At 36.7% G+C, this 23,023-nt stretch overlaps 1 protein-coding gene and 1 long non-coding RNA gene across 2 annotated transcripts in view; both read left to right on the top strand.

Annotated features, from left to right (window-relative positions):
• LOC128229876 (cysteine-rich venom protein latisemin-like) overlaps positions 1 to 2,140 on the top strand; it is a 10,200-nt gene extending 8,060 nt beyond the window's left edge. Inside the window, exons 10-11 of the mRNA XM_052941762.1 lie at positions 1,296 to 1,415; positions 1,881 to 2,140. Of these exons, the coding sequence (XP_052797722.1) occupies positions 1,296 to 1,415; positions 1,881 to 2,023 (263 nt within the window). The 3' untranslated portion in view covers positions 2,024 to 2,140. The remainder of the gene's footprint in view (positions 1 to 1,295; positions 1,416 to 1,880) is intronic.
• Positions 2,141 to 6,132: 3,992 nt separating this feature from the next.
• On the top strand, positions 6,133 to 8,449 carry LOC128232868 (uncharacterized). The gene is made up of 3 exons (XR_008260576.1): positions 6,133 to 6,224; positions 6,857 to 6,927; positions 7,586 to 8,449. It is a non-coding gene; the product is annotated as an uncharacterized LOC128232868 (long non-coding RNA).
• Positions 8,450 to 23,023: the final 14,574 nt, after the last annotated feature.

The following is a 23,023-nucleotide window of genomic DNA, read 5'->3' on the forward strand; positions in this document are numbered from 1 at the left end:
ACCACATAGTTTACAATTAATTTATTTTTTCGCAGTTTTTTCGTATTTTTCCATTAAAAAAATATTACTAGGTATGTCTACCTAGTAGAATTAATTCCTTATGCGTGATTGGCTTGTCGATGTTATCACGTGAGTCGTGATATGACCATGTTAGGTATATAGCTTAAATATTCCAAGTATTTATAGTAAGCCTTCGTAGCTCAGTGGATACAGCACTGGACTACAATTTTGGCAACACCGGTTGGAACCCGGTCTCCGACTCGATTTTTTTTACATTTTGGTATGTTTTTTTACAATTATGATATCAAAGATTAAAACCTTTTATTAAATAATTGTCCTGAGACTTTTTTGGTGCCAATCTGGTGTACAGTCCCTTTAAGACGTGTTATGAATACCGGAACAATACTATCAAAATATCGTTACTAATAATTGGTCGAGTGACCGCCTTGAACATTTGGTGAGAAATCAATGGGGTGGGGGTGGAGGGGGTAAAACTTCATAAGACCTAAAGCTACGGTGATATATATTAACACAAGTAGGTGTTAGATCTCAAAAGCCATACCTGAAATGACACATGCACTAGGTTGCTAAATATTTAACCTTAAAAAGACTTCCAATTTTACATTTTGGAGATTCCTTGAAATCAATTATTGCAGTGTAGAAATGTTGTGGCTTTTAAATCAGGATTTCGGATCACAACGAAATTCCCCTCTTTGTTTATGTAAAAATGACTTAGTCTACTGTTAACCACTTAATTACAAATCTCCAGAAAATATTTATTACTATATTCTACTAACAATGAACCCTTTGTCTGCTGAGTTAACAAAGAAACCTAGAAAATATATAGTTTCGTTTTTCAGCTATCATGATTTGTTTACAGTCACTCTCTGTATAACTTCCATGTGACACAGTTATGGTCGTATATCTTGGCTCATCTCTGAATCCATCCATCCAAGTAGGTGTCCTGCAAAACACCATTCATAGCCATATTGATGTCTTCAAATACTATATAAATCATGTTTAAGCTTGAAAATACATTCAATAATGAAATGCACACCTCGTTATATGTTACCTAAATTGGGAAAACCTTTTTAAGAACTGCTTGATGTGATATAACGACCCGGAAGTATTTCGTTGTGAACCGACACCTTTAATAAGGCGAATACTCAAATTTATCTATACACAGAACGTACTTTACAGTATGGTTCCTTTAGTTAAAAAAACAATAGAGTATTTTTATAATAATTAAATGATAGTGAGGTTATTTAAACGGTATTTGTGTATGAATCATACAGTAAACTGCACGGATCAACAAGACCCTCGATATTGCACGAGCCAATGGGGCCCGGGGAGGTGCGAGGAAGCGAACATTGCCGAGCTGTGTCCCGGAATGTGCGGTTGGTGCCCGTACGCAGGTAATATACCATTGAAACCATTCAGTGATAAATTTAGCTGTTTTCTTAAAAAAACTTGAAAATTATACCAAAATCCAGCAAATATAATCAGCACTGATCCGGAAACCTGTTTCAAATTTAACGTGATTTTGTCTTGTGATGCTGGTGATTGATAGAATGATAAAAGAATGATGAAATGTCAGTCGCGCATGCGTCAAAATCGCGGCATAATCCCAGTCGTGTTATTAAGTTAAGTGTTTAATTTCCAAGACAACTTTTCAACAATTACAGAAATTTCCAGCATAGTGAAAGCTTTCAGTATTAAATTAACGATCTTTGTACGTAGTTTTATTATTTCAATGTATTTGCCTTAAGGCCGGGAAGACATATCCCAAAGAATTGCTCTCCGCCATCCTCGAGCGACTTCTTTAAGGCTTAACAACAATGACAATGTGCTGTGTTGCTAACTTCTGTCTGTACCTATAGGTGCGAACTACGTGGAGCGACCTGGTGGCGGAGGTCAGACTGGCGGAAGTTCCCGGTTAACGGCAACCGGGACTCTGTACATGTTGGCTGGCTTAGGAGCTGTGGGAGTCACGCTGTTATGGAAAGGACGGCTTGTAATATAATTTAAAAGCATGTGCATTATTTATAATTCCAGACAGCCCTTGTAATTTTAACTGTACAATGAATCAATATTTGTTTATATTTACTAAAATCAATAAAGTATTATATATACAAATCAGTGTATTTTGTTGTTTGATGTTTGATGTTATGTCCATTTTCATATGTGTATGTGTACCATACATTCTAAAAGGACCTACCATTGGTGTTATTTGTAAAAATGCGGTCTCGGTTATCCCATGGACCCTGCAAGCTGTCAATACTGTTAGCATGACTATTTGATATTTAAGTTGGGGGCAAGCGTTACAGGCTAGAAATACTAAAAATGGCGAGTTCCAAAATAATGGGTATTTTCAAAATTGAAACGCTTGTAAATCTCATGTAAGTGTGGCATTTAGGCAAGGGTTTTTGTGGTGTTCGATTAAAATGGGCGTGCCTAAATGCCTTATCAGTAATGATTTCAACCATTTATTTGGAGGCATTAACGAAAATTTCACGTTCGCCTAAGCTTAAACATTCAATTTATGTAAAGCATTCTCTTTACTAGCGTTCGTAATTATAGTTTGTCCAGATGGATGGCAGTGTCTTCTTTACATTTCAGTTCGATTTTCAATTCAATGAATTCAATTTTGATAAATCAGCAGTCCGTCATCATTCATGTTAATCAGGTGATTCGGTAGCTTTGAGCAAATGATGGGCCAGAAGACATCACATAATCTTGACTCTTACCTCGTTCAAGTGTAATAGTAGGCGTTTGTTAAAAGAAATTGGCCTACTGACTACTAACCCTTACCATAACTAAATGTATAACTAACTACATTATACATTATTCAACCTCATTATGGCTACCATCAACCCCTATCTGCCATACAGTCACCACAGGGTCTGACGATTCCTTTTATGGATACAGTCAAGCATATTCATAGATAAACAAACTTCGGAGGGTCTTAACGTAAGTCAGTCTAGTTCTCTAATATTTGTATTATGCCTACATTAAAGCATATTCAGACCCAAACAAACGCATGTGTAGCTCTAGTTAAGCCTACTCAGTGCTACATTGACCACATTTTGGCAACCACAATGCCCATTTAAACCCAAACAAGCTCATGTGCAGCTGTCATTAAGCATTTTCAGTGCCTAATACATCATATCAGTAACCCTTTTATTGCAAAGCATACTAAGTTAAGACGGTTGCTGTGACCTTGGAATAGATAGGTAGGGTTTTAATGGCGACACTTCCTCGTACTATGCTGGTCACTTCTGCCAAACATTTTGTTTTTCAAATCGGACCATCAAAATATGGACTTGACAAAAACGAGACAGACTGACGGACACATACTTAGTTTAGAAGGTTGCTGTGACTTTGATCTTGAAGTTAGGGGCACGGATCTTGAGCGCGACACATTCTCATGCTTTGGCGGTCTTTTCTGCCAAATAATCAGGACATGAATGAGAAAGATATAGAATCGACAAAAACGGGACGGAGGGACGGACTGCATGTACCGCCTTTTCAAGGACGTTTTAGGCTCAATACTTTTGTAATAGACCACAAAGAACTAAATCCATGTGGAGTTGAAAACCATACTCGAAAGTACCAAATTTCAATGAAAATCAGTCTCTGAAACATACCTGAATTAATGTTTGATTTACAAAATAAGTTCATGTAAGAACATGTAATATTTTGCGTATATTAACAATACACACATATACTAGTATACACTTGGATATGAATGGGAGAACTCCCATAAACTGAAAAAATACTTGAAGGTCTGGTGTTGAGCTAATTGTAACTGTGTTGTATAATAATTCTATAAATAAGATACTACAGGGGAGGACATTCAGATGTACAATCCATAATTAATTCAGTGCGGATTTCTCCCTTCTGTCTGCACTGTTCTAGAAGTGAATCAAGATAAATATACCAAGTAGCATTGTATGTAAGATGGAAGAACATTTATCTTTTATCTTATCCATTAATATATAACTTAAATAATTTTGCGGACATATATTGGTGTTCATACTACAACTTCTTGGTATGCTGGGTCATTTTCCTTTGTACTGTTTTTGTGTGTAAGTGCAAATAACTAGCCTTGCTCTTTTAAGTCATATACGTCTGAACATTCTGAAGACTCTTATTTCCATATAGTGCTGTTATGGATATTTGGTTTAAATAATATGTACATTTTTTAATAATTTGCTATACTCTTTTTTTAAAACTGTGATTTGAATGGAAATATAATTTTCTATACTACAATTGTGTTTACATTCTCTTAAAATTGTAGTTGATAGGCATAATAGAATAAAAGTTTAGTTGAATCTGAATATAACCTTTTACTATGATGCCCGTTTTAAGAATAAGTTTTGGGGGTGGGTTAGGTTGTGAGTCGGTTTTGAGTGGTGAGTGAGTGAGTGGATGGGTGGGTGTGTTGGCAAGTTGGATGGATTGACGGGCAGGTGTGAGAGTGAGCGAGCGAGTGCCATGCTATCATTCATATGTTGTTTTTTTCTTATCATCACATAAAAGGAATCATCGCTCAAACCGTTCAGCACCATCAGTGCTTTGATTAAACATGCACTTCATTCACGGAAACTCAATGCTAACAAACTGAAATATTGGTCAGTACAAGAAACATCTGGGAAAACACAAAGTAAATAGCCCAGCAGGATGGCATGCAAAGCGGTGATTTATTGACTGGTTCAATTTTATGGACTGATAAGCCCTTTTCTCAAAATGAGAAGTTTGGGAGGCGATTTCCCTGGATTGGTCCTTATTAAGAGTGCAGGCGCGAAGAGTCGCATTAACAACAAACATTAAGTATGATTTACTGATATTGTGTACCACCACAATCACGGATGACAATGCATTCTGAAGTGTCAAACACTTAACAAACAATTAATGAACAATACACGATGATATGTATTTATGATAATTGCCACTATATAACCGGATGTTAACATTATTAGCGGGCTAATGTAACAAAACTTTAAAGTTAACTTTACTTACTAAACGTTTCAATATGAATTGCATATCGAATGTATGGCCTAGGTAAGCAGATTTGTGTTTGGTGTTCACCCTAATCTTCCAGTTGACCCCGTTTGCCAAACTTATTCAGTAAACGTATTTGATACAGAACAACTACATGTACATACAACATAATCTAAAGATAATGTTAGGATGGGCTTCTCCTGTTTTCAGATTCATCATTGGGGATATTGAGTAATGCGGGCCCACGCCGGTATCGCAGCAAATAGGAACAAACGCATTGGCCGATATTCATAAAATAAGTATTTTCTTTACTTAAGTCAATTTACTCAATTTTTCATAGTCAAATTAAAAGAAAAGTATAGGTGTTTTTAATGTGAAAGTATATACCTAGAATAAAATCAATGATGATTAAGTATTTCATATATTACAAGAAAAAAGTTGATGCATAGCATCAAGTCGGCGCAATGAAATTAGAAGAAAAACGTGCATGCAGATAACCAAAAATGGTTATTTTTTCAATGATAATTTTTTTGTTGGGTGTACATATGCTCGAAGGACATTATGGTGAATAATATTGTTACAATAGTTTAAGCCCGGAATTATAGATATTCCCTTTTTTCCAAGCTAATCCTCCGGTTAAAACTAAATTATAGCAAAAATTTACATACGTTTCTTCGGAAGAAATAGAGTCAATGGTCTAATACATAGATTTCAATAGCATGAAATTCACCTTTTATTTGTACCGGCATGTTATGTGAATTCCTTGCTTTATATTTTGTATAAGTTTTTGTAACACATTTCACTCATATGAGTATATAGAACGGGGATAAAAATACTATATATCAAAAGGGAATTATCTGGAGTTCATTCTTTCGAATGACATTTTCAAAACAAACAATTAAGCTCAAGGTTAATTTTTCAAAACTCGGCATTTTTGCTGTCACCAAGGGAGAATACTGCGTAGGAGGTTTACAAACATAAAGGATATTGTAATAGTATCATGTAACCTTCATATATTTGATATCAATCGGAACACCTCGGCCTGTATCTATCTCGGAGACAATCGGAACTCCTCGGCTAGTATCAAGATATGGCCTCGGATATAATACGGGTCGTAAGAAAATAGTCCATCATGGCCGAACAAGAAGATGTTCAAACAACCAAGAGATATGTTAGTCCAAAGACAGAATGAGGAGCGAACTTTTACCACTTATTTGTGTGTAAGTGTTATTTTTATACTTATTGTATTTTAATAAAATATATAAATAGTTTTAAAAGAGCCCTAATGAGAAACTAATTGGAAATGTCATTAATATTTAGTGGGTGGGGTAAAGTCTTCTTTCATTTGACAGATTCTAATATAGTAAATAACAATTTTGAAGCTCCAGTGATCAGTGGCAAAAATGAAGAAAACAAATACTCTATTTGTTATAACAAATAAGTCTGAATCTGACTTTACTTAGATCGATAATAGGTTAGACTTTCTTTCTCAGTGTATTTATCTCATACATTTCATATCATTAACTTTAATTTTTTATAATTTTAAATTTACATTCTTTTAACCAAGGATGTATGGTTTATATGTCCGTGAGTGTTGGTATCGAACAATTTAATGTAATGGCACAATTGAATGCCTCGGCCCTGTTCACTAATATAGTTCTCTAAATAAATTCTTCATTCTTTTGGTTTAACAAAATGAGTTTAAATGCATAAACCAGCACACATTTCTTTCAAGACTAAATTCTATGATATCCACCAGTGGTGGTGATGCAGAAACATTGAAAAATGCTGACATTTTTACTGTGCCAATGAAATGCAGACATTTAAATTTTAATCTTATTGTCATTTTCAGAAAAGAGTATGGTACCAGGGGTGCAGCTGACTCCGATTCCCGGCTTCTTCTAATGAAAAAAGGCAGATGAGGTAATGGTTGTACTATTTTCGAAATTCGGACAATAATTTAACAGTCAAGTATCCTATGGGTTTAAGCCCAAAAGTACCTGCATGTTTGTACAACTAACCAACAAGGATTGACAGTATTAAAATATCAACATTGTAGATGAATTTAAACATGAATTTCATTTCATATTTTTTAATTTACCAGTAGTCCAGAGCTAAAAGCTGCTCTCTCACAGATTGACAGTTCTTCTTGGTCATTCTTCAAAAGCCCAAAGGAGTAATTAAATTAAATTTAAACATAGAATGGCTTATGGCTTAAAGCAATAGCAAAAAAATATTATCCAAACAATTGAAATCTGTTTTATTATGTGTGCCCTTATATGACTAGTTGGATGAATTTTTACCAAATTTTCAAACTTGTATATGAAAGACTGTGATCTGATATTATGTCAGCAGTCTAATATCACTGGTTTCCATACATTTGCACAATAATTGCCAATTGGCTCGTTTAAAGATAAAAATAAAAAAGGTGTCAGAACAGTAAAACCGTGAGGATGCAGCTTTAAATTGGTGTTGCACTTAATGTTTTGTGAATACTTTTCTGTTGTTGTACAGGCTTTTAAAATAATTGATCTGAAAATATAATTCCTATTATTGTTGTATTTTCTGTTTTCTATTTCAGACACTGGAATCCGAATGTAATCAAAAATGCCATTGTATGAGGATTGACCTGCAATGCATGGAAATCATCTAACACAACTGCAATGCCTACCTTGGAAAAATGAGTGCAAGATGGAAACAAAGCGTTCAGTGGAACATCTTGTCATCTCAAATATTTGATGACTTACATACTGATGTGAAGTTGAAGATAAAAGTCATCTGTTGGTCCGTGATTATTAAATAAATCCGAACATATATTTTAAAAGGGTAATATGGTAAAGGATTTATCTACGCTTAAAGTGGTTTTCCTATATTATGGAGGGAAGATAACTACAAAAACAGAAACAGATGGCATCGGCAGACCAAATAAAGGAGAACTATTTTGTTCAGTTCAATTTTTAAGACTTCAGAAAATCCGTTAATAGGGCACATCCTTGCAAATGCCATATTGTAAACTGGGCTCTTTAAAATGTGAAAATGTGAAAGTGGTCTAGAGGATAAGCCTCAAATTCAAGGTTGTGAGTTCAAGACCTCCAAGATACTTTCTCTTGACCTCAGGAAAGGATGTACATACTTGTTTCTACTTAGGCAACAGACTTAAGAGTGATTTTGTAAGCTTCCAGCTTGCATAGCAATCTGATAAGGCATAAAATAAGATACTAGCTGACTTGCAAACAGTTTTTCCATTTGTGTTGATTTATTTTTCAGTCTGTTGGAATGTTTATTAGAAGTGATGCGCTTTGCTTACTGCAACCAATATTTATTTTCTTTATTCAGTTAAATTTAACGAACACATAACATGACTTGTGATTTTACAGATGCATGTTTATTTCGTTGATTGTATGAGTTTATTTTCTCAAATGATGTAATAAAAGTTATTTTGAATGACTGTCCTTTTTTGTTTGAAGAAAATGTGTTGAGGTTTTGGCATAGCATAGTGTCATCATCATCGTCATCATTGTTGTGTACAAATAAAACAATGTAATAAAAACCAAACTGTCAAGCCAAGTACTCAAAGAGGCACAAGGATATTGCTAAAGAGGCGGGTTATACATTTAGACAAATAAAATGCAAAGACAGATCTATAATTCTCCTCTCATTGTGTGTTTATGGTTAAAGTGGAGACATACAGTATTTTTTATAATGAAGACTTAAATTTGTATGGCAACTTAAAGCCATATATGGGGATTAAACGCCAGAAATATTGTGAAGTCTCCCAAAAGACTCAATGCACTTAAAAGGACTTGGCACAGAAATGAAAGTAAAAATGGGAGCAAAACCTAATTTATCATTAATTTTACATTGGATTGCATACATATGGCTCTGTTATTACTTGACTAATATTAAAAATAAAATTAAGAGACGTGTTGATCCAAACTGTAATTATTCTTGTTTGCATTTTATGGAGTTGGACATATTAAAAAGAGTCATTTGGTGAAGAGTGATCTAAAGGCTAATTATTCAAAATAGATTAAGTATTATTGAAAAAAGTCTGGTATACATTGCTGAAAAGCTTAGTAACCTGGCTTAATATTTGTTTAAGGCTTTTACTTACAAAAAAAAAAAAAATCAGTTGAGTATCTTAACAGTTACTCTTTTGGTGTTGTTGTTTTTAATAAAAAATTGACAATTTACTCAAAGATATTGAGACTAATAATTATAGATTAAGACAAATATAATGTGTAAGGAAACTTCTAATGAGTGGGTTTTATCCACAGCTTAGGAGGTAAAGTGAAGCATGATCTGCCTTGAACAAATACAATTTTAAGACAAGTTCTGTCAACTTAGTGCACCAGTCAATTGTAACTCCCCCCCCACCCACCCCAGGTCCGGGGGAATACTGGGGTTAACCCGGGGAAATGGGCCGTGTTTTTACCTATCAGGTGGCCCTGCAGTGCTGGGTGAATGCGGTGGTTTTATCTTCGCTTAATAACTGAAAAAATATAGAGGGGAATGGACCTTACCTAGAGTCCCTGAGGTGGGGGGGCATTTGGCAGGGATTTTGCCATTGGATTGTCTGCGCAGGGTGGGGATTTTAGCCGGGGTTGGCTGTACTGAAAGTCAAAGTCCCCACTATTCCCCAGACCTGGGGGGGGGGGGGGGGTGTGGTTACAATTGTCTGGTGCATATCCACATGAAAGTTGTACTGGTACTCTAACAATTGAGCTTACTGCGTGGATAGTCACCGCCCCACCCCAACCCCACAGAACTGTTTACACAAAAAAAATCTGCAGCCCAAACCCAACAATGCTGAAGTAAAGGCATGCATAGATTTCAGCTGGTAAAGCTGACTGGGTGCCAAGCTCACACCCATCCTATCACAACCCACAAAACTCTGCACAAGGCAATCAATGATTTTACAGAATAGTAATGTTGTTTTAATGGCAAGGCATGGTGTGAAAAATAACACGGCAAAGTATGACTTAAAACTTACATTTCATAGGGTATTCCTATAACTGTTGAGAAAATGTTGACATTTAGTCCATGCATGCATTTAATCCGATTCATGCATGCCATGAACCGTATGATCATTTCAATGACTGTCAAGTACATTTTCTGTGTGCTCACGATTTTTATAGAGGAAATAGAGTGCTTCAACTATAAGGAAACATCTAAATATTCATAAAACGAACATTCTTTGAGGTTACAATAAATATTTTCTCTTAAACAAGCACATTTAATCTAACACAATCCATTTCCGTGTTGTTACAATGGGCCTTCTTTACGCGGATTGAAAACGGTGTTAATCGCCGGCAGCCGCATCGCACTTTCGTATATCCTTACTACTATTTACGAGGTCTATCTCGAAGCTTGCCGGAGATGGCCGAGTTGTTACGATTGTCTCGGAGATAGTCTGGAGTCCTTTCCCCTAACACTATCGTTATCGTACTGTAAGCAGGGAACCAGACTATCTCGGTGATGGCATTCGGAACTCCTCGGCCATTTTTATCGAAAACAACCTCGGATGTATTTGGACGGTTTACATACTCAAAGAGTGGCACGTTTAAGTCCGCTGCAAGTAGATCGCGTAGTAATTTTATTAAGCAGTTAAACTTTATGACTTTACTCGTGGGAATCTTAATTTTGTTTACAATAATTCACTTCACTGACAATCAATTTAAACTTAGATCAATGGATACAACTCTAAAACAATACATTTAATTAATGATATAATTCAAAAATTTACGAACTACTTCAACTGATGTACCGGCATACATCCGAGGTTGTTTTCGATAAAAATGGCCGAGGAGCTCCGAATGCGGTGATGGCAGAGTTGCATTCGGAGCTCCTCGGCCATTTTATCGAAAACAACCTCGGATGTATTTGGACGGTTTCCATACTCAAAAAGTGGTACGTCTAAGTCCACTGCAAGAAGATCGCGTAGTAATTTTATTTAGCAGTTAAACTTTGTGACATTACTCTTGGGATTCTTAAATATGTTTGCAATAATACAATTCAATGGCAATCAATTTAAACTTAGATCAATAAATACAACTCTAAAACACTACATTTAATTAATGATATAATTCAAAATTTTACGAACTACTTCAATGATGTACCTGCATACATCCGAGGGAGTTCCGAATGGGCCGAGTTGTTATCATTAAGTTTGTATTTAAAATCAAAATTTTATTCTTTTTGTTCTTATACAAATGGTTGAATCAATGAATTTTCAAACAGGAAAAAATGAATTAAATGTAGTAGTTGACGAAATCAGTAGCTTATTCATTAATAGTTCTAAAAAGGTGTTTACAAAATGCAAAACCCACATTAACGTCAATAATAATAATAATAATAATAATAATAATAATAATAATAATAATAATAAACCTTGGTTTGGTCCAGAATGTCATAAAACAAGATGTACATATAATTTGGCTAAATCGAAATATAAAGGAAGCCGTTCTCTGCGCAATAAACTTTCCTTAAGAAATGCTTGAATAAATTTATAAGTAAGCATAAAGAAATAACAGCACGTAAACTTCGTAATTTAAAAACCCACAAACCCAAAGAGTTCTGGTCGTATCTTAACAGAGTGAATAAAAAACTCGCAGTGCTCTACCCCCCTTATCAGATATGTATAACCATTTTAAAAATCTGAATGATAGTAGCAATCGAGAAGTTTTCGAGTTGCCTCCCTTAGACCGCACAATAAATAATGACATACTAAATCGGCCGTTCTCCCGTTGTGAAATTGAAAAATGTATTAACAATTTGAATAACGGAAAATGCCCGTCTCAATTTGATTGCATCCTTAACGAACACATTAAAGCTACGTGCTCATCACTTATGCCAATTTATTTAAAATTATTTAATATTATCTTGGAGACCGGTCATATACCCGAAGTTTGGACAACGGGTATTATTCGGCCCATTTATAAAAATAAAGGAAGCCCGCAAGATTGTATAACTTACAGACCAATAACAATTCTAAGTCATCTTGGAAAATTATTGACATCGCTGTTAAATAATAGATTAAATAAATATTTGGAAGAAAATTTTATACTAGAAGAAAATCAAGCTGGTTTCAGAGCAAAATATGCAACGACTGATCACATTTTTGTTTTGTATAAACTTATTGATCTACTACGGGCTAGAAAGAAAAAAATATACTGTTGTTATGTCGATTTTTCCTCTGCATTTGACAATATTAACAGAGTTTATTTGTGGAGAAAACTACTCCAGTATGGCATATCAGGCAAATTCATTTGTATGATATTCAATTTGCACGCCTGCTTATATGCTGTATGGTGAAACTGGACGATACCCATTAGAAATTACCATTAAATGTAAAATGATAAAATTCTGGATATCCATTCTTCGAGGTAAACAAACTAAATCATCACATATTTGCTATAAGTCTATGCAAAATGATAATTCCAGATCTTTTAAATGGACAGATCACATCAAATCAATTTTAGATAATACTGTGTTTTCCAATGTATGGTTAGAACAATCTACAAATATAAACCCTAATTTACATAAATGTGTTGAACAAGTCCTTATCGACCAGTTTAAACAAGATTGGCACACTGTAATGAATAACTCTTCTAAAGGCAAAAACTACTCACTGTTCAAGGAAACCCTCGAATTAGAAAAATACTTAATACTTAAATCTTGCTCCTAATTTGAAACTCTTTATGAGTAAATTCCGTATGGCGAACCACAAATTCCCGATAGAAATAGGAAGGTATAATAATGTTGACTACGCAGAAAGATACTGTCATATTTGTAGGTCAGACCTTGGTGATGAATACCACTACTTACTAGTTTGCCCATCCTTTTCAAATGTCAGAAGAAAATACCTACCAACATATTATTTCAATAGACCAAATACAATTAAATACAAGGAACTGTTAACTTGCACAAACGTTTAACTATTGACAAGAGTAGCCTTATTTGTGAAACATTTAATACGCAACGCATGTCAGCCAGTGTAACTTCTCTAGGTTTTTGTTCAATTGAATTATTTATACTGAGTTCCCCAATAACGTTTTTAATTTATTTATACGATATGCTTGTCCAAGGCACAGCCTTTGAAATCTGGCACTATATTAAATATCCCTTTATCCCTAATATTTTGTAAATATATTTAAAATAACTGTCTCCCTCTTTTCCATGATAAGATATATATTCGATACATGTACGACCATGAAAAAAATACAAAACCATTTTATTTCCGCCACTCGAGACAAAGCCATCGTTCTTCGTATTAGTATAATTAAGCTTTTATTGACACTGCTAACTAAACTTATTTGTCCTCATGTTGTCATGTATGTATGACCTGAGTGTGATAAAGATATTTGTTGTTGTTGTTGTTGTTAATTTTTCAAAACTCGGCATTTTTGCTGTCACCAAGGGAAAATACTGCGTAGGAGGTTTACAAACATAAAGGATATTGTAATAGTACCATATAACCTTCATATATTTGATATCAATCGGAACACCTCGGCCTGTATCTATCTCGAAAATGGCCGAGTTCAATCGTAACAACTCGGCCATCTCCGGCAACCTTCGAGATAGATATCTTGATACTAGCCGAGGAGTTCCGATTGATCATTAAGTATGTACGTGAAGTTAGCGGCCTAGCGGCCTAGCGGCCTAGCGGCGTGAAGTTAGCGGCCTAGCGGCCTAGCGGCGTGAAGTTAGCGGCCTGGCGGCCTAGCGGCCTAGCGGCCTAGCGGCGTGAAGTTGGCGGCCTAGCGGCCTAACGGCCTGGCGGCCTAATTATTTTTTCCATTTCCAAGCAATTGTTAATGCGTTTTTTTAAAACAATGATAAATCAAGGTTTTTTATTCATATAGTTACATAGCGGCCTTAAATTGTTATATATTCAGAATATTTTTCTTTGCCTTTTATTCTAAAACAATTTTAAATTAACTGTTTTATGCACAAAAGCGTTTTTCAAACTTTTTTCAAAAAAGGCGATCAAGCACTTCAGCGACCTAGCGGCATAGAAGCCTGAAATTAGCGGCCTAGCGGCCTAGCGGCCTAAATTGAATCCTATTTCAAAGCATGTATACATGCATTTTCTTCTAAAACAATAACATTTTAACTGTTTTTATGCACAAATTAACACATTGAAGCGATTATCAACAGTTTTTTCCCAAAAACGTCGATAAAGCAATCAGCTATTTCAAAGCATTAAACATGCCTGTTCTTCTTAATCAATGATATATTAACTGTTTATATGCACAAATTATCACTCTGAAGCGTTTTTCAACTTTTTTTCAAAAAAGTCGATCGAGCACTTCAGCGGCCTAGCGGCCTAGCGGCGTGAAGTTAGCGGCCTGGCGGCCTAGCGGCCTAGCGGCCTAGCGGCCTAAAATGGTATCCTATTTCAAAGCATGTATACATGCATTTTCTTCTAAAACAATGACATATTAACTGTTTTTATGCACAAATTAACACTTTGAAGCTATGAGCGATTATCAATATTTTTTTTAAAAGCGTCGATAAAGCAGTCAGCTATTTCAAAGCATTAAACATGCCTGATCTTCTAAAACAATGATATATTTACTGTTTTATGCACAAATTATCACTCTAAAGCTTTTTTTATTTTCTTTCAAAAAAGTTGATCGAGCACTTCAGCGGCCTAGCGGCCTAGCGGCGTGAAGTTAGCGGCCTGGCGGCCTAGCGGCCTAGCGGCCTAAAATGGTTTCCTATTTCAAAGCATGTATACATGCATTTTCTTCTAAAACAATGACATATTAACTGTTTGAATGCACAAATTAACACTTTAAAGCTATTAGCGATAATCAACATCTTTTTTTCTTCAAAAAAGTCGATTAAGCAGTCAGCTATTTCAAAGCATTAAACATGCCTGATCTTCTTAATCAATGATATATTTACTGTTTATATGCACAAATTATCACTCTGAAGCGTTTTTCAACTTTTTTTCAAAAAAGTCGATCGAGCACTTCAGCGGCCTAGCGGCCTAGCGGCGTGAAGTTAGCGGCCTGGCGGCCTAGCGGCCTAGCGGCCTAAAATGGTATCCTATTTCAAAGCATGTATACATGCATTTTCTTCTAAAACAATGACATATTAACTGTTTTTATGCACAAATTAACACTTTGAAGCAATTAGCGATTATCAACAATTTTTTTTTTAAAAGCGTCGATAAAGCAGTCAGCTATTTCAAAGCATTAAACATGCCTGATCTTCTAAAACAATGATATATTTACTGTTTATATGCACAAATTATCACTCTGAAGCGTTTATCAACTTTTTTTCAAAAAAGTCGATCGAGCACTTCAGAGGCCTAGCGGCCTAGCGGCCTAGCGGCGTGAAGTTAGCGGCCTGGCGGCCTAGCGGCCTAGCGGCCTAGCGGCCTAAAATGGTATCCTATTTCAAAGCATGTATACATGCATTTTCTTCTAAAACAATGACATATTAACTGTTTTATGCACAAATTAACACTTTGAAGCAATTAGCGATTATCAACATTTTTTTTTTCAAAAAAGTCGATTAAGCAGTCAGCATACATGCCAATCCTTCTCAAAAATATGTTGATAATCGCCTCAGAGTGATAGTCTGTGCATAAAAACAGTTAACATATCATTTTTTTTTAGAAGAAAATGCATGTAGTCATGCTTTGAAATAGGATAGCATTTTAGGCCGCCAGGCCGCTAGGCCGCTAACTTCACGCCGCTAGGCCGCTAGGCCGCTGAAGTGCTTGATCGACTTTTTTTTTTAAAAGTTGAAAAACGGTTCAGAGTGATATTTTGTGCATAAAAACAATAAATATATCATTGTTTTAGAAGAACATGCATGTTTAATGCTTTGAAATAGATGACTGCTTTATCGACGCTTTTGAAAAAAAAACTGTTGATAATCGCTAATAGCTTCAAAGTGTTAATTTGTGCATAAAAACAGTTATCGATAAATCCTCAACTTACAAGAACGATTGGAGCGCTTAGCTTCTCTTACTCTAAGTTCAACCATAACCATACGTTTTTGCTATATAAAACAACAGAGCAAATAACTTGTCAAAAGTTTATTTTGTTTTATTTACATTTAAAGTTTGGATTTAATGGCGAGGCTCCATGTTATTTACACAAGCACGAATTCACAAGCATGAACAGCGAACGAAGCAATCTGGTCACCTGCCAACTTGGCGTATTACTGGCGACCGCCCCAAAGGGCAAAGCAGCAGTTTTGAATAGCCCCCACTGGGCTTTACGAGTTTGATTATGAAATAAACTTAAGTATTTGAACGTGAATTCCGTCAAGGTGTACTATGGCCGGAACTCACAAATTAGCATTTTAACTTTAAGTATACTGTCTGTATTTATATAATTCCAATAGCTTAATAAATATCATAATTTAAGTGCTGCCGAACGCCAATGTGAGATTCTAGGTACTAGAAGCGAACTCGCCAAAATATGAGCATAAAGAAATAACACGCATCACAACCCGAAACAAAACTGGGTTTATTATCGTATAAAACAATTCATACTTTAAGGAAATTTTGGCTCGGCAGCAAAAAAGCAACAAGAAAAGGAGCCTCGCATTACTCAGCAGCAAACTTGAATGAACGGTAAAGCATACCGTAAACGTGTATTAGCGTATCATAAAGCGTCGCTGGACAAACGTGATGATATTTATTTCAATGATTTACCAAACTGCACACGCAGGACTTAAAGTCGCGAATCAAAAGCGCATTGCCCTGCTCGTTCAAGTGGACACCGTCGGACTTCAATTGTTCAGGCGTTATACTATGAGAAATGAAGGAACCCCCAATACCTAATATGTTTTTTTTACAAAGCCATTTAATCGGCGCCTTACATTTCCCATTGCACGCCTATTACTCGAATAGCGCCATGTTGTTCGAGGCGTTATCTGCGACACTGCGAGAGTGGTTGATGGGAATAAATCTTTAAGCGGTCTTATTACTTTAGCAAAAATTGCCATTAACACTTTAGTAGGATATTGGCCAATGTCATTTCCCCCAATGTGAATAATCATGACATGAGGTAGTCCATCTTCATTAACATGTTTCAAAAACGTGACTTTCCTTACAAGCGCTTTAAGGCTTAGACCTCCATAGCCCTGCCACCAAAAGGCACTATTGGGAATTCCCAGGTTCGCGTCGTGCGATCGGGCGTAGCAAAAGGCATGCCTAATAATTGAAGAACCGACGACCCACACGCGCGTCGTTCTATCTAAATAAGCAAAAAAATAAAATAATATGTAATATGATGTGATGAACCAAACCTAAAGTAAATTTGGGACCAAATGTATATTTTCATTCCGAACGTAACGTTTGTAGGCGTCTGACGTCCACCTACCGGCCTCTTTTATCTGTTCCGTGGTGCAACCCACCATAGCGGCGGTTGTGGCTGCCCCAATGCGAAATGAATGTGTGTTGTACTTTGCAAATTCGAGGTTCATAACAGATAAACATTTTTTTTAATACAGAAGAAACTGTGTACAGGGCAAACACTTTTACCGGTTTTATTGATCTGCATAATATAACCCTTTGACTCTTTATCCGTCTTTGAATTGCGAAGTGTAAGCAATAAATTGCCGTCGCTCGTATATCTTACATCACTAAATGCTAACGTGTGATTTACAACAGACTGTCGTGTTACGGCTAATTCTCCTACGCGGAAGAACCCAAAGAAAGCCAAAGTGTATGCCGCTGTAAATAGGGCACTTTCGTACATATTTATACACATGGATGGGAGTGTTTCAACAATAAGGCATAATAATTGTGCCGTTATTGGAAGTCGCGTTGTATGTGCGCGTGTATTCCTTCCCATGCCTGTTATAATTTTAGTGATTATATAATTTTCGGTGGTATCCGCGAACCCAAAAAGCTTGCATTGGGCACCGATAGCACATTTATAGAGGCGAGCTGTATTGGCGGTTAAGCCATCAAGTGACAAGATGAGAAAAACAATACCAAATTGTCAACGGATGGAGGCCACAAATTTGGCAATTGATACGTAAGCCTAAAATTAGAGAACCGGTTTAAACCGACTTGATACGACTGTAATGTATTGCCGGACATAGAACAGCCAATTAGTCGTCGAGCCTCATTTCGTAAATCATGCTCTGAAAAAGTGGTGGAATTGGTGCCCTTTCTGCCAAGTCGGGTACCAGCTGGCGAAGGCGCGCCCACTGCTTTCGTGAAATAGAATCAGCGATATTATTAAGTTTTGTTCGAATATAGACAGCCTTAAACAAAATATTATGGCCCATGCATCTTAACACAAAATGTCTGAGAATGTGCATAACGCGTTTGGATTTCGCAGACTGTTTATTATGGCAACTAAAGCCTCGTTATCGATTCGTAAAATTATCTTTTTATTTTTTAGTTCGGGACCCCAAAGGTAAAGCTAACAGCACAGGGACCATTTCTAAAAACGTTATGTCTTTCATGACTTCATGTTTGCTCCAGTCAAGAGGCCATGGAAAAAAATGCCCAATTGCCGTTTAAGTAACAGCCGCCGCCAAGGTCGGCTCTACCCGCACTGTCGGTAAAAAGTTGTAAATGTTCGTTTTCCAACCAAGCATTTTCGGGAATGTAACCTACTCCATTGAAACTTGTTAAGAAAAACAGCCACATGCGGAAGTCCTCGCGCATTCCTTCTGTTATCCTTATTTTATGAAATTCATGTTTTATACCGGACATTGCATCATAAAATCGTCGCAAAAAAGCTCTGCTTGAACGAATTGCCTGGCCGAAAAAGCAAAATTTACCAGCGAGTGACTGAAGGTCTCGCAACGTTATTTTCTTCCTAGTTATATAGAGCAAAATTAGGGACTTCAACTCTGCGATTTTGTGCTGGGGTATTCTAATAAGCATTTGTGAAGAATCAATTTCCAAACCCAGAAAAACTATTACAGTGGAAGGGTCCGTGCTTTTTCCATCGTTAATTGGTACACCCAACTGTACACATACTTGATGGAAAGTGGAAAGTACATGTTGGCAATTGCCAGTTCCATGTGCCCCGCAAAATATGAAATCGTCCAGATAATGATCAAGTGATGGAATTTTTGAAATGTATTTTACCAGCCAATGGATAAAGGTCGAAAATGCCTCGAAATAATATGGTGCACAACTGGCGCCAAAAGGTAAATTTAAGTTTACATAAATTTTGCCATCAAATTTAATGCCTAATAATTCGAAGTCTTTAGGTGATATTGGAAGTAGCCGGAATGCAGATTTTATATCACGCTTTGCCATTAACGTTGATCTTCCCAATTTAAATATCATGTCTGCCACTGTGTCAAATTTTGTGTACGATACTGATTTTAATTGACTAACTATGCCGTCATTAACACTACCGCCAGCCCGTGGATAGCTTAAATGAGTGATAAGGCGCCAACCGCCATCAGACTTCGGTACCAAGCCTATGGGAGAAATTCGAAAATTTTTAAACGGTGGACTAAAGAACGGCCCGGCCATTCGGCCCTCCAATATTTCTTTTTCCAATTTATCGAAAACTACGCTTGGTCGGAGTTTAGCCGATCGCAATTGTTTTGCATCGATGGGTTCGCGCGACCCTTCAAATCCTAAACTAAAACCAAATCGGAAACCATTCTTTAACAACGTTGCATGGACCTTACATCGGGATATCGCTGTAAAAATGCGTCTAAATTTGATGTGTTTATGGGGCTTTTTGGCAGCTAGCCGGATGTCACGGCCATATTTTAATAATTCCTGAGTCCTGCCCGGATGAGCAGCCAAAAAATTGGACATGTAGACTAAGAAATCATCTGTCCACGAACTGATGTCGTTAACTTTTTGTTGTGCGGACTTGTTGTCAATAATTAGCCGACCGTCCTGGCCTATCATTAACGATTTATTTGACTCCTCGACACCTGATTTAGAATCAATCAAAGAAGAGAATTCTACAAATGCACCAGACACAATTTTATTCTTAATCTGATGCGAGATGTTGCACCCAACATTTGAAAAGACACTTAGCATCTGATTCACTGTGTTATCAATAACCGTTAAAGGCAACGGATCAGAAAAGAAATGTTCCGTACCTGCACCTTGTTCACCGTTCGCGACCGATACCTGCGGAATGCTGATGGGCCCATTCAATGGCTGGATGCCTTCCAGGGCGGCGGTTTGTAACCTGCGACCTGAGGTGTGGGTACCCTCCCCGTATTAGCCAAGTCTATGGGCGCTATAGGACCATCATCTGCAAGAGCCACAGTACCGGTAGTCAGCGCCACAGATGCATCAGCTGTAGCCGCTGCAAGACCGGAATTCACCGTCGAGGCTGATGCGGGGACTGCTGCGATTGTGTTTGATTTGGGCGTCTGGCCTGTCTGTACTGGAGGGGTCCTCCTTGCCCTCTTAGCGGCCCGAAACTCTTCCACAATATCTCGAAGCGGGAATGCCATCCGGAAAAAGACAGCAAAATCAATAACCGTCGTCTGACGTATAAATATTTACAATTTATATATAAATATGTATGTGCGTGTTTTAAAACCTCATTCCTCGACAAATTGATCGAGTTCTTGATAAAGTAGACAAAACAAAGGAAAATAGAAACATTTATTTAATGATTTGAATGTATATGTAATGTTATGTACTATAATTCATCAACTAACTAACCAAAACTATTTTAATTCGAACAACTATTTTTTCTTAAATAGCAATCCTAGCTCTTATAAAATCTGACCTTTCGGTTCGACTGCCTGGACGAAAGTGAATCGGTGGGGTTGCGCGCTCGATTTAGCGCATGCGCTGAATCTCTTTTTAAGTTTTAACCAATGAAATGCTTTAACGAAATGGCGGGCGCGGGAATCTTTTGATTACGTAATACTGTAAGGCGCCCTCAAGCGGATCTGTTGAATGATTAGATGTGTATTGCTAACGTAAACATAAAGGTGATGAAACGGGTTGATTATTCTCGATAACAACAGCTATTTTATAGTTAATAGCTGGTATTAATATGTCATTGTTTAAGAAGAAAATGCATGTATACATGCTTTGAAATAGGAAACCATTTTAGGCCGCTAGGCCGCCAGGCCGCTAACTTCACGCCGCTAGGCCGCTAGGCCGCTAGGCCGCTGAAGTGCTCGATCAACTTTATTGAAAAAAAAAAAAAAAAAAAAACGCTTACGAGTGATAATTTGTGCATAAAACAGTAAAGATATCATTGTTTTAGAAGATCAGGCATGTTTAATGCTTTGAAATAACTGACTGCTTAATCGACGCTTTTGAAAAAAAAAACTGTTGATAATCGCTAATAGCTTCAAAGTGTTAATTTGTGCATAAAAACAGTTAATATGTCATTGTTTAAGAAGAAAATGCATGTATACATGCTTTGAAATAGGATACCATTTTAGGCCGCTAGGCCGCTAGGCCGCCAGGCCGCTAACTTCACGCCGCTAGGCCGCTAGGCCGCTAGGCCGCTGAAGTGCTCGATCGACTTTTTTGAAAAAAAGTTGAAAAACGCTTCAGAGTGATAATTTGTGCATGTAAACAGTAATTATATCATTGTTTTAGAAGATCAGGCATGTTTAATGCTTTGAAATAGCTGACTGCTTTATCGACGCTTTTAAAAAAAAAGATGTTGATAATCGCTAATTGCTTCAAAGTGTTAATTTGTGCATAAAAACAGTTAATATGTCATTGTTTTAGAAGAAAATGCATGTATACATGCTTTGAAATAGGATACCATTTTAGGCCGCTAGGCCGCTAGGCCGCCAGGCCGCTAACTTCACGCCGCTAGGCCGCTAGGCCGCTAGGCCGCTAGGCCGCTGAAGTGCTCGATCGACTTTTTTGAAAAAAAGTTGAAAAACGCTTCAGAGTGATAATTTGTGCATATAAACAGTTAATATATCATTGATTAAGAAGAACAGGCATGTTTAATGCTTTGAAATAGCTGACTGCTTTATCGACGTTTTTGGAAAAAAACTGTTGATAATCGCTTCAATGTGCTAATTTGTGCATAAAAACAGTTAAAATGTTATTGTTTTAGAAGAAAATGCATGTATACATGCTTTGAAATAGGATTCAATTTAGGCCGCTAGGCTGCTAATTTTAGGCTTCTATGCCGCTAGGTCGCTGAAGTGCTTGATCGACTTTTTTGAAAAGAGTTTGAAAAACGCTTCAGAGTGATAATTTGTGCATAAAACAGTTAATTTAAAATTGTTTTAGAATAAAAGGTAAAGAAAAATATTCTGAATATATAACAATTTAAGGCCGCTATGTAACTATATGAATAAAAAACCTTGATTTATCATTGTTTTAAAAAAAACGCATTAACAATTGCTTGGAAATAGAAAAAATAATTAGGCCGCCAGGCCGCTAGGCCGCTAGGCCGCCAACTTCACGCCGCTAGGCCGCTAGGCCGCCAGGCCGCTAACTTCACGCCGCTAGGCCGCTAGGCCGCTAACTTCACGCCGCTAGGCCGCTAGGCCGCTAGGCCGCTAACTTCACGTACATCATTAATGTAGTATTTAAAATCAAAATTTTCAAAATGATAAGCAGGGCTATTATAATTTAAGATTTCATTATCAATTAAAGTGTAAAGTTTTATAAAACATACCAAACTCCATATTTTATCATGCAACGTGGAAACTATTGAAGGCATTGTTCTGCAATTTATGAACTAGTCGTTGGAATATTTCCAAAGTAATATCAAATAATGAGGTGAAGTAATTATATCATTTGATAAGCGCGATACATAAATTAAGAAAATGACTTCAGTTAGGAAATGACTTTATATGTTTTATGAATAGCGCCCCAGGTATATTACTGTGTATCATTTTCTCATCAATGTCATCACGGACCTATAAACCTTATAGGTCAATGATGTCATACAATGATTATCCTAGAGTAGATGGGACATTCAAATCCCGAGTGTGTTCTAATCTCCTCACTGAATGTGGTCAGATCCTCGGTATTCCTATAATCTTTAACTGGTAGGTTATTTGATGGTTGCATAGTAGCAACCGATTCACCAACCATTGTGCACCACTATCC

The sequence above is a fragment of the Mya arenaria genome, chromosome 4 (assembly GCF_026914265.1).
Source record: "Mya arenaria isolate MELC-2E11 chromosome 4, ASM2691426v1".
Lineage (NCBI taxonomy): Eukaryota > Metazoa > Mollusca > Bivalvia > Myida > Myidae > Mya > Mya arenaria.